General features: G+C 40.7%; 1 protein-coding gene across 1 annotated transcript; it reads left to right on the forward strand.

The window, feature by feature from the left end:
• Positions 1-2,820: 2,820 nt before the first annotated feature.
• Positions 2,821-13,073, forward strand: LOC134748173 (uncharacterized). The gene is made up of 10 exons (XM_063682886.1): positions 2,821-3,107; positions 5,095-5,196; positions 6,064-6,235; positions 6,677-7,196; positions 8,539-8,754; positions 9,209-9,427; positions 10,092-10,253; positions 10,509-10,662; positions 11,733-11,835; positions 12,824-13,073. The coding sequence occupies exons 2-10, from the start codon at positions 5,100-5,102 to the stop codon at positions 13,047-13,049; spliced, it is 1,869 nt and encodes a 622-aa protein (XP_063538956.1). The 5' UTR covers positions 2,821-3,107; positions 5,095-5,099; the 3' UTR covers positions 13,050-13,073.
• The last annotated feature ends 184 nt before the right edge of the window (positions 13,074-13,257 follow it).

Raw genomic sequence — 13,257 nt, forward strand, 5'->3', positions numbered from 1 at the left:
GCAAATAAAGCAGTTGCTGTTGCAATTTATAATGAAAACAAAACAAATTCAATTAAGACCAAGAAACTCTAATGTTGTTTCTGATGATTAATGTTTTTTAAAGATATTGATACTTTATCGCATATTTCTTATTACAGTTAGTTTAAACCTCAGAATAATGACTAAAGCAAAGAAGCCGGGCAAAAATAAAAGCTTGGTAAAAGATATCGTATTCACAACACGTTATTACTTTTTGTCTATGAGTGAGTGAGACAACAATCCGCAAGTTCTTTCGTTTTTTTCAGTATTGTCATAAGATGAACTGAGGGAAATGTCAAATGGTCCTATGTGGTTCTATAATGTAATCCAGCCAAATAAAATATATGTTCGTTATTTCACAGGTAGGTGTCAACTGTAACAACTTGACATAGTCGTATTATTTTAGTTGAAATATTTCGGGATGTTTCAGCGGTCATCTTGGTTTATTTTAATTATATTGTTGCAATTCCTGAAAGATTGTTGGAAAACGTGCTGAGTTTTTATTTGTAATGGTTTGAAGTTCCCTTTGTGATAATGTCTTTTGTGATCGAGGGCTGTAAATCGCATACAGGAAGAAAATAAAATACGCACGAACCGATAACCTTTAATCGGTGAGTTTTGTTCAATTTTGAAGAAATTAATTTATAGGACCTGACCCTAAACATAGAAATCGATATGTTGTTTATGTAATTATTACTTGCATTCCAGTCTATATAGATTTTTGCATATATTTTCGAACTTTTCTGCTAAGTATGAAAGGTTATATTTTTGGCATAGTGATGTATCGACCTCAGATCAATAACCTATCGACATTTACAGCTTTCTTATAGTTTGGCCCAGGACTGTCTCATTTTAATTGATGAGTACAGTCAAGGGCATAAATATATATACATTCCCAAAGTCTCAAAAACATGTGTACGCTTAGACAATAAAATCGTGTTCACATATTTTTAAGCCATTTGTCTGGATCGATATTTTTGCCTTCGACTGTACCTATAGTTTTCTTTGTTCTTACTTACTGACAGATTGTGTTTGCCAGACTATAGTTTAATACTAAAAACCGGTCAAGTGCGGGTCGGACGCGCGCACCAAGGGGACCGTACTTTTTAGTATTTGTTGTTATAGCGGCAACAGAAATACATCATCTGTGAAAATTTCAACTGTCTAGCTATCACGGTTCATGAGATACAGCCTGGTGACAGACAGACGGACAGCGAAGTATTAGTAACAGGGTCCCGTTTTTACCCTTTGGGTACGGAACCCTAATAAAAAAGACATTAATGATCATTGATGAATGTTCCTTTTATTAATATTGTTGGTCACAAAACTCAACTTTTTTTTTCAGATTTCCAAAGGACGAGGAATAGGGGATATTACTGCAATGTTCTGCCACCAGAGTGCAGCACTAGCTTTTTTAGTGCACCGTAGAGTAACTTATTTATACTGTACCTTTAACAGGTTTTTGACAAGTTTTCAGGGGACCTACCGGAAAACTCGAATCCGAAATTTCGTTATCTAGCTGCCTCTTTATCGCTCGAATACGCAAGAGTGACAGAGATGTTAGATAACGAAAGTTCGATTTTCTTGTTTCGCGATAGACCCTCAGATTGTGATAGTGGCGCCGAGTTTCGCGTAATATTCCCTATTATTAAATAAAAAATATATATTACACGAACGTTTTTTTTTTCATTTCCTATTTGGTACAGTCAGCTGCAGAGAAAAGGTACCCCACGTCCATACTAATTTACAGAACTTTGTATGCAGGGGGGTGCCTTTTCTCTGCAGCTGACTGTACTTGACTAGAAACTATACTTAGTCTTTTAGCATTAGAAAAAACGGTAAACCATTTCCACGTGTCTTTTAGTTGACAAATTTTTTTATAAATATAGCAATTAAACCATTTCCACGTGTCTTTTTATTGACAAGTTTTTTTATAAATATAGCAATATTTTACTTATGAAAGCAAAAGTATGTAAATTATCGTATATTATATTTGTTGTGACTTATTTTCAAAGTGTTTTTCGATAAAACAACACGTTAAGATCGCTCGCCTTCTTTCTAATGATAAAAAAACGAGAGGTATAGTTAGACGGTTGTGAGTGGTAGACTGCAAATGAGATAAAAGCTATATTAGGTACATGCATTAATCCTCATATCAGGCGGCTCTTTGATTCCAAGGATTGCATAATTTTTATACTTTTTAATGATTTTTAGAATATGAAAATTATAAAAAGTATAAAAGTTATGCAATCCTTGTATTCCACGCATTTAATTTCATTTCAACGAGCCGCCTGCTACAGATTTCTTGAAATTGCCGCGTTTTTTCAGGTTCAACTTTCATTAGCCAGACTATTATCAATTTGCCAATTTCGTGATTATTCTTTTACACGGCACATAAACTTATGCATAATTTATCGATATAAAAAGTCGACACAGTTACATCCCTAGCAAATTATCAAACTTATGACACCGTACGTAAATGAGAAATAACAAGCATATATGCATCTCTTTTCGGCACATTATCTAATTCGTAAGGAAGTAAAGTACGGGTATACATATTTGCGAAGCATTTTTGCCCTACTTCTATGCTTTAGTCATTATTCTGAGGTTTAAACCAGAAAAATACATCTCTTGTACATTCAAACCATTCCAGTTTACGCATACTTCATATCTATTTTGATAGGAATAAAATATTGAAAATTCAATAAGTCTTACAAAAGCTATTTTATTTCTCTCAATATTATTATTATTAAATGAATCCGCAAGAGTAGTACTAAAAATATTAAACAGAGGTAACATGGAGGAAACTGTGTGAAATCCTTATTTTACTGTTCACTTTTCTTCTTCCACTGTCTCCACTCATCTGTCAGAAACAGCTGACATTCTCGGCATATTCTCGGGGATTCAAATTTATGATTATGTACGAAGAAAAATGAATAAATTTCATTAGATTACATTACACTAAAATAATTCCAAAACTTATTACGTATAATAAATTACTGTTTTAGTTATCTGTTATATTCTCATTGTATTATTAAATATTGTCTCAAAAATAGAGTAATATTTTTTTAAAGAGGCATTGTTTAAAGGTAAGTGAAAGTGTTATTTAAACAATATATTCTTCAATATTTCATACATAACACTGATGCCATTAACCTTCTCCTAGTAACAACTTAGATATTAAGGTCAAATTATTGTTGAGGTTAAAATGGAGATGGTTTCAAAAGTGCAATGGGACGCGAGGACTTAATAATATTTGATAATGAAACTATATAAGAAATATTAAATATATTAATGACGGGTCACTCACGTGTTTTAAGTCGAAAACGCTCGACATGTGACGCTCGATATGAAGCTAGGACAGGTGCTGCGTTCGCCAAAGGATAGGGAGCCTTTGAACAGTCCGGGTGTATACATGATTCCTTGCTCCTGTGGGAAAAACTACATAGGAGAGACGGGCCGAAACATTTCCACCAGATTGTCCGAGCACATACGTAGTATGAAGAACAGGGATAGCCGGGGTTCTGCGGTGACGGAACACGTGTTGGATTCGGATTCGACTCACTATATACGTTTCGATAAGGTAACTGTGCTGGCGAAAGAAAAGTTTGTGATTCAGCGAAAAGTACGGGAGGCTATCGAAATTGGTCGTCATCCGAATTTTAACCGTGATTGTGGTTGGTCAGTGCCTCCGAGCTGGAAAACTGTTTTGGGTACTACGTCGGTGGACAGTGTGGACGAACCATTAGCGAATGACGTAGTGAGTGTTGTGTGCAACCCATCATTTGACGATAATGCCGTAAACGAGGGTAGTTTCTCGCCCCCCCTGCCGCCACCGGCGCCCGCGCCGAGTCATCGGGCGCGGAGGGCTGCGGCCCGCAGTCTGCGCCGGTCCGTCACCGTCGACGCAAGCTCCTGATGACGCTCCTCGGTACGGAGTGAAACATGTCGAGCGTTTTCGACTTAAAACACGTGAGTGACCCGTCATTAATATATTTAATATGTCTATGTCTCACGGAAGTTTTGCTATATAAGAAAACTTGCTTTAATAAATGTTAGTTCATTCATAGTTTTTTATTAATTACAGATTGTATGAATATGCCATAACCAATGTCCACATTATTAAATGACAATTCATTAACCTTATTTTATAAATTTTGTCCATCAAAAGTCAGCAAAGAGTCTGTTAGTACAGTCAGGATTAAATAGATTGTGACGGCCAAAGTAGCTAAATATAATGATACACATCTTTATTTCTAGAATCATTTAGAATCATTTATTCATCAATTCTATGGTACAAAAGTGTGTTACAATGTCTTTGGTCGCTTCGACCGTCACTAAGTCAGTATCCATTTGATGCTAACTGTACCTACATTGATAAAACGATAAAAAAAATACTGATTGTAAACTTAAAATGTCATGACCATCAGTGGCTTAGTGTGAACTAATCTAGCCGTGGGCGAAATCGCATCTGCGAGACCCTTTTCTTTCACTGTGCCCGAAGGGGCCTCGCGCGAAGCCCCCCTCCCGGGGCGCGAGGCCGTGGCAGAGCGCACACTTCGCCCACGCTAACCTATGCCACTGATGACCATTTCATGTTTATACACTGATATGTAGCATCAACCTACCGGAACTGAACCATAAGCTAACCAAAATATTACTGATAACACCAAGAAGCCAACTACGTAAAATAGTAGGATTAATAACAGGACATAACACACTAAACAAACACCTACATAATATGGGTAAAACTGACAGCCCCATTGTGCAGAGCGTGCATGGAAGAAGAAGAAACAACAAAACATATTCTCCTAGACTGTAAACAGGTAGAAGTATATAGGAGCAAATACCTAGGGAATCCATGCACACTAAAGGAGGCAACTAGCAACCTGAAGACTTTGCTAGGCTTCCTGGAGGAGCTGGGGTGGTTAGAGTAGCGCTACCTCGTTTCACGCAAAATAGGGACATTGGATGTGGATTTGCGGAAAATGCCCACCAAAGCTAACTACCTAGCATCAACCTACAGTGTAATGCTTATAGTGCACAGATAAAAGTAGAGGTGTATGTATGTTTCAGAAACAATGTCCCTGACTCTACTAAAGCATGCGTGGCGCAACGTCGTGAAGAGCAACCAGCTCAGCCTCACCTCTGTACACTCCAGGACACTCTCATCCAGCAGTGAGCTCTATTTCTAACCCAATACTAATAAATTATCAATCTGCATGAAGACTATCAAAACTCTGCACCTGAAGCCATAAACTAATTTGTACAACCAAGTTCTTCCTGGGATAAAGTGATCCCAGCGTGCATCCCATTGATGTATTGACAAATGGTAGCCACCCAAATAAGTGGACAATAAACTTTTTTTTTGTCATTTCGTCCTGTTTGTAACTGCATGTCTTTTCTCCTTATTTTTGGGCTTGAAATATCGAACTGAAACCATTAGAGTAAAAAATCAGTCTTGAAAATGTCACAGTTAAACACGTTTACTATTCTCAAAATTCAACACAAATCTTAATATAAATTTAAATAAACAAATGATTTATTGATTTTTAGGGTTCCGTACCCAAAGGGTAAAAACGGGACCCTATTACTTACTAAGACTCCTCTGTCCGTCTGTCTGTCACCAGGCTGTATCTCATGAACCGTGATAGCTAGACAGTAATAATTTTCACAGATGATGTATTTCTGTTGCCGCTATAACAACAAATACTAAAAACAGAATAAAATAAATATTTAAGTTGCGCTCCCAGCTCCCATACAAAAAACGTGATTTTTTTGCCGTTTATTTTGCGTAATGGTACGGAACCCTTCGTGCGCGAGTCCGACTCCCACTTGGCCGGTTTTGTTTTGTTAGTCTACTTAAACTCTACTTGGTCCTTCTGCTGCTTCGGCAGGTTTCTCACATTTCTTACAGAATGAGTCCCCTATTGTGAATTGTACAACTCCAACTCAGTATGTGGATACATTTTTGGCATGTTTACATTATTTTAGTAGTTTTGTATGGCAGTTTAAAAATGAATTTCAAGCAATCTTTTTGTATAGTCTCAGACATAACAAAGTCGTCAACAACGAGCTCGGACCAGCTGACGACGCGGCTGCAGGCGGCGGTGACCGCGGGCGCCGTGCTGGCGGCCGTGCAGGCCGCGCCCGCCGCCTCCGCGCAGCACATGCTGCAGGCGCTGCGCTGCCTGTTCCTGCTGCACCGGGCCGGCAAGTGAGTCCCTCCAGAGGCTGTAGGCCGAGCCCTCTGTAGAGGAGCACATGCTGCAAGCGCTACCTTTTTTTCCATTTAAGATGGGAGTTCGCTCTTTTTTTCCCGTTTAAGATGGGAGTTCGCTCTTTTTTCGAAGGTTTGAAGGTCGTTTCGGTCCAGAAATACCGCAGGCGACAGTTCATTCCACAGTTTAGCTGTGCGAGGCAGGAAGTTTCTGGAGAAACGTACAATTGAGGACAATGGCTTTACCTATTTCTTATACACATCGCTGACAAGTCAGTCAATATCTTGACAAAGTTCCGCTGTTTTTGCAGAAGACAATCGTGTCATTCCACGAAAAAGTACAGTGAGTCACGATTTCAAATCTAGTCACATTAGTAGTCATCATAGAGGAACAGTTAAAGTCTAAACTGAAAACATAATATTTTGCCTCCCACTCAGGTCCGAGAAGGAACCAGAAGAATTAATAAAAGACCCAGGCTTCAGCGTCCTCTGTCAGAATTTCAAAAAACACGCGCGCGCCCTCGAACTGAACGAAGCAATAGAAGCCACCAAAGTTCTATCCTACCTCAAAGTACCCGTAGATTCGCTCATAGTCCAAACCATGCTGCAACTATTAAGATGCAATATAAACAATTTAAACCTACGACAGATCATGTTCTTAGACTTCATACTTAATCAATATGATACTAGGAATCATCTAGTAGACGCGTTGAAGCTGGCGCTGCCTTTAGCTTTCCAAGTACACCTTCCTCTGGAGATGGATAATGAAGATTTGCCGCTGCTCCGAGATATGTTGTACTACTGCTGTGCGCATGAGTTGCCTGACCGGTGTATTAACAATGTGGTTACGGGGCTATTACTTCATGATCAGAGCATAGACGCGCAGGCGGCGAAGTCGATTATATGGTCTCTCTGCGATGTGAACTGCACTGAGGAATTGTTCCCGACCAGAGTTCAGGTACGTAGATTATGTTCATACATTAACACGTTAAAAATCTTTATTATTACTTTGAGCGTTTTTTTATTAAACAAAGGAACAACAAAAGGCATTAAGCAGCGCAATATAAATAAATAAATATTATAGGACATTCTTACACAAATTGACTAAGTCCCACGGTAAGCCCAAGGCGGCTTGTGTTGGGGTACTCAGACAACGATATATATAATATATAAATACTTAAATACATAGAAAACATCCATGACTCAGGAACAAATATCTGTGCTTATCACACAAATAAATGCCCTTACCGGGATTCGAAACCAGGACCATCGGCGTCACAGGCAGGGTCACTACCCACTAGGCCAGACTGGACGTCAAATAAAATTTAAAATTTATAAAATTTAGTTACATTTAAATATGAAGTATATGACACTGTAAAAACTTATAGCTCAGTTCAGCGCCATTCACTTCAGTACTAGGTCCTGGTGTAAAGATTTAGGGTGCCATGAAATGATATTGTCCGCTAGTCTGACCGAGTTAAAACTGAACATTATAGGAAAGTTAAAAATCATTCAAAAGCGTTTTATCACTTAACAGATCTTTGGTAAACCTTATCTCTTTGCAATAAGGATCAGAATTTGTCAATTAACTGTATCAAAGATAGGGATGAAAATTCCGGAAAAAATCAAATGTTTTTCCGGGAATTTTACAAAATTTAGTTTTTTTCGGTTTTTTTCCAGTTATATTCAGAAAAAATAAATACGTCACACACAATGCCACTGATGAGTGATGACAGTGTCAATGCCATAAACAAACACGTTACATTAGACATGCAACCTTAACCTACCTGTTTAAATTCCTAATTAAGTATATTGAAAAATACATTGTTTTTTTCGAAAGGAAATTGAAAAAAACGAGCCGTTTTGAAATTTTCCCGATATTTTCAACACTAATCAACGATGCCACATATGATTTTTGCATTTCTTCTTCTTCTTCTTCTTTTAAAATTATGGCTTCAGCCCAGTGGGACTATTTCGCCAGTGTCAAGGTATTAAGAGGTTTAAAAACGACAAAAATTGTACGGTTGTACAAGACAGTGTACGGTGATTTGTTAGCTCTTGTAAATCGATAGCTAGACTTTACAAGAAGCACGTGGACTACCGGCCGTTGACTCCAAGATGGTGGTTAAACGCGCTTCAAAATTAATTCTCCATTCACTGCACACTACCACATTAGTTTACTGTATAATAAGCTATCGATATTACACTTTAAACAATATTAATGAGCAAAAAACAAAGTAATTAATCACGATGCTAACTATCAAGATGGCGCTCGAACCGGAAGTCTTTTTGCATTTCAGCTTCTCCACATCTGCTTTGACATCCTAAGTCAGTCCCTAAACCGACTATCTTACGACGAGGTCCTCCGCACGGCGGCGCGCCTCAAGGGCCGAATATTAGAGAAACACCCCGAATATTATCACGAGCACTTGATGGACGCCATAGCGAACTACGTGGTGGACAATAACGTGCCGTTCGAGAAGGGGCTGCTTATAGCCAGAGTGCTGTCGAGGCTTGTAAGTAAAGTTTAGTCGTAGACGATTAACGTTACTCTAATTATTTAGAGGAAATTGATGTTATAGGTTTTGCGTGGTGAAGAAATATCACACAGACAACCACACCAACATTAGTCAAGTTACATCAACTTAAAACTGTCAGTGTAATTTTATTAAAAACTTCTCTACATAACATTTTACCTGTGTTTCTGTGATTTCATTCATTCGTCATTCATTTCATTCCTCTCTTCATATTTTGAGACATAAATTTTATTAAAAACTTCTCTCCATAACATTTTACCTGTTTCTGTGATTTCATTCATTCGTCATTCATTTCATTCCTCTCTTCATATTTTGAGACATAAATTTTATTAAAAACTTCTCTCCATAACATTTTACCTGTGTTTCTGTGATTTCATTCATTCGTCATTCATTTCATTTCTCTCTTCATATTTTTTTTTATCTTCGATTTTAGGCCCACAGCCACCTCGGCCTAGTGGAGTATCTCTGCCAGCAAGTCGTGTCGAAGCCCACCACCCTAGAGAACGCGCGCACCAACATCCTGTTCGGGTTCATCAACTGCCTGTCCAACAACAACCACACGCCCGACGAGCAACAGTGGGAAGAGATCAAGAGGCAGATCTCGAACAATCCCATACTAGATGCTAAGCACGCCGCGCTGCCGTGGGTCAAGGTATTTATTTATTTTATCTTATTAATCTAATTAATTAAGTATTTAAGTAAGTAATTTTATCTAATTAAGTAATCTTTATTGCACAAAAGAAAACACAAATGTACAAAAGGCGGACTTAATGCTACAAGGCATTCTCTACCAGTCAACCTTCGGGCAAAGCAGATAACTTGTAAGCAGTGCAACATCACGTTGTAATTACAAAACAAAGTAGGTATTTTACACAACTCATACAACTAAACAAATACAAGTAATATAAATAATACATAGGTAGGTATTACATTATCAACCAACATTATTCTCGGGGTCATCAACTGTCCAACAACAACACACGCCATTAAAGCGCGCGAAATCCACGAAAGGGGACGACTATACAAACTTACCTAGTCCCCATATTCCTCTATGGATAATGATCCATCGGTCGTCCCCTTTCGCCTTAAGCGCGCGCTTTGAGTCGGGTTTAGCCCGATATTTTAGTAAGTGTCCATTCTATAAGAGCGCGCGATCCCATCGTCGGACTTCGCTCAGGCGCCTACTATGTATACATATGTATACCTATCGGTAGAAAATGCGAATATATCCATAGAATACGTGTGAAGTATTTTTTGGGTGCCTTTGTTTACGTTTCTATAACTTCCTATACATTACCTGTGTTATTCTTGTGAAGGTGTGCCTAGAACTGGCGTCGCTGGGCCACTACGAAGACCGGCTACTGAAGCGCGTGTTCTCACAAGAGTTCCTCGACGAGTTCCTGAGCCGACCCGACAATACCCTGGACTACCTCCAACTCCTAACTCTGCATGAAGCTGTACGCACATTCCACAGCGAGGTAATAATAATGTCAGCGAGATAATATAGTCTGCAAAATATCAAAAAATAGAAGGCGTACGATGGTGCTACTCTCACTAACTTGGGTTCATCCACATTCCACATATAAATACGTCACAGCAACAGGGGGAGGGGGGTCATGCCGAGTGTACTTAATTAACGACCCCCTTTCGATTTCACAAACGAGATTACCGTTTCCTGTAACTTGTGTCTATTGACACAATAAAGGAATAATAATAAAGTTGTATTTCCACAGGAATACCAGGTGCCGGAGTACATTCTAGAGAAGGCGAAGAATCTATACCCGACACATGCACTGACGGAACAGCTGCAGAAAAACCTGGCGCAAGCTGTCGGCGCGTCGGACGTTGTTGCCAGAAACGTGCTGCTGCCCAGCGGAATCGTGGCAGGTAACCTGACTTCTGGCTCATTCTAGAGAAGGCCAAGAATTTGTACCCCACACATGCACTGACGGAACAGCTGCAGAAAAACCTGGCGCAAGCTGTCGGCGCGTCGGACGTTGTTGCCAGAAACGTGCTGCTGCCCAGCGGAATCGTGGCAGGTAACCTGACTTCTGGCTCATTCTAGAGAAGGCCAAGAATTTGTACCCCACACATGCACTGACGGAACAGCTGCAGAAAAACCTGGCGCAAGCTGTCGGCGCGTCGGACGTTGTTGCCAGAAACGTGCTGCTGCCCAGCGGAATCGTGGCAGGTAACCTGACTTCTGGCTCATTCTAGAGAAGGCCAAGAATTTGTACCCCACACATGCACTGACGGAACAGCTGCAGAAAAACCTGGCGCAAGCTGTCGGCGCGTCGGACGTTGTTGCCAGAAACGTGCTGCTGCCCAGCGGAATCGTGGCAGGTAACCTGACTTCTGGCTCATTCTAGAGAAGGCCAAGAATTTGTACCCCACACATGCACTGACGGAACAGCTGCAGAAAAACCTGGCGCAAGCTGTCGGCGCGTCGGACGTTGTTGCCAGAAACGTGCTGCTGCCCAGCGGAATCGTGGCAGGTAACTTGACTTCTGGCTTTTTCTAGAGAAGGTCAAAAATCTGTACCCCACACATGCACTGTCGGAACAGCTGCAGAAAAACTTGGCGCACGCTGTCGGCGCGTCGGACGTTGTTGCCAGAAACGTGCTGCTGCCCAGCGGGATCGTGGCAGGTAACTTGACTTCTGGCTCATTCTAGAGAAAGGCCAAGAATCTATACCCGACCCCGACACACGCACTGACGGAACAGCTGCAGAAAAACCTGGCGCACGCTATCGGCGAGTCGGACGTTGTTGCCAGGAACGTGCTGCTGCCCAGCGGGATCGTGGCAGGTACCTAACCTGACTTCTGGCTCATTTTCTAAAAGTTGCGACTCATCAAACATGTTCTAAATTCAATGAGTAAGTGTTTTTCAGCTGTCAATATCAATATTGAACTAAGAGCCCGGATAACGGCTAATGGCGAATGCCTTTCCCATTTCAGATGTACTGATGTGTTTGCAAAACGGTTACCCCGTGTCGCTGCCGGTTACAGACGGCCACAAGGTGCCCATCGAGCAACTCAACTTGCCTGAAGGGAGCTTACCGTAAGTATAAGTACAGTCGCCATCAGATATATCGGAGCAGCCGAGGTGCTCCAAAATATCTGAACAAGCACACTAACGCCTTGACAATAGAGGCGTGTTCAGATATTTGTGAGCGCCTTGGCCGCTCCGATATAACGGATGGCGACTGTACCAACGTTCACATTTTACAAACTTATTTTTGATCGATTTTTGTAGGTAAATTTAGAAATATAGTTGGTCAAGCCAATCTTATCAGTATTTACTGACAAGCTGAAGAACAAAAATAATTATACTCATTCTTTTCTTTTGGATGCTAGTACTAGTGTAAGACAAAGATAGTATGATTTTCTCTGTCTATGTTTAAAATGAGACAGTCCTTTGACAAACTATAAGTGGCATGATATGTAAACACCGTTTACTGATCAAAGTAATGTCGAATTTGGCGTCATTCAAACAAATTGATGTCTTTAAAAGTCAATTTTGACGGTAGGTCTAAAAAAACCGGACAAGTGCGAGTCGGACTCGCGCACCGAGGGTTCCGTACTTTTTAGTATTTGTCGTTATAGTGGCAACATAAATACATCATTTGTGTAAATTTCGACTGTAGCTATCACGGTTCATGAGATACAGAGACTGGTGACAGACAGACGGACAGGGGAGTCTTAGTTATTTTATTTTATTAGAAGACCAACAGCTTTTTACAAACAGTATAGATTTATAACTAGGATACAATCATGAAGCCAATAAAAGGTCTCCCTAACAGATACAAATGAAAATAATACGGATTTGCTTAGGTACTAGGTAGGTAGGTATTACAAAATGGTGTGTTTCTGTGCGCGCGTGCGTGTGTGTGTGTGTGTGTGTGTGTGTGTGTGCGTGTGCGTACTTATGTGTGTGTGTGATAGGGTCTCGTTTTTACCCTTTGGGTACGCAACCCTAAAAATGACTCTTTAGCGGCGTGTAACATTATCAGTACAGTACAGTATACAAGTTTGGTTCGTCGTTCCAGGGTGTGCATCCTGAACTTCAACGCGGGCTGTTTCTCGATGAACAGCAACCGTCTCCGCGGCACGTTCCGGCTGGTGGTGGCGGTGCTGGAGCGGCAGGGCTGCGCGGCGGTGGCGCTGGACGCGCGCGCGTGGCTCGCCGCGCCGCCGCACCTGCGCGCGCGCTACCTGCTGCAGGAGGTCGGCTACCGGTGCGCCGAGTGCGGCCTCAAGCTCGCCCTCACCTGATGCCCCAGCCCCACTACTCAATAAACTCTGTTCATACAACTCCAACTTGTTTTCATTAAGGCCGTTCCATCGGTTTGCCGCTGTCTTTGTCACATTTCGCAAGAAAGAACGGGAAAGAACGTACGCGCCAAGTGTCAATTTTGATCGAATTTTGTCGGTTTTTATTTATTTTAAAAACGTTACCTTACAATATCGAAATTCTAAACCT

The sequence above is a fragment of the Cydia strobilella genome, chromosome 16 (genome assembly GCF_947568885.1).
Source record: "Cydia strobilella chromosome 16, ilCydStro3.1, whole genome shotgun sequence".
NCBI lineage: Eukaryota > Metazoa > Arthropoda > Insecta > Lepidoptera > Tortricidae > Cydia > Cydia strobilella.

Excerpts from the sequence above, each read along its gene's own strand:
- LOC134748173 (XM_063682886.1), top strand. The coding sequence starts at position 5,100 with ATGTCCCTGACTCTACTAAAGCATGCGTGGCGCAACGTCGTGAAGAGC. Across the intron at positions 5,197-6,063 it reads CAGGACACTCTCATCCAGCA|TCTCAGACATAACAAAGTCG; the intron begins GTGAGCTCTATT and ends CTTTTTGTATAG. Across the intron at positions 9,428-10,091 it reads CCGCGCTGCCGTGGGTCAAG|GTGTGCCTAGAACTGGCGTC; the intron begins GTATTTATTTAT and ends ATTCTTGTGAAG.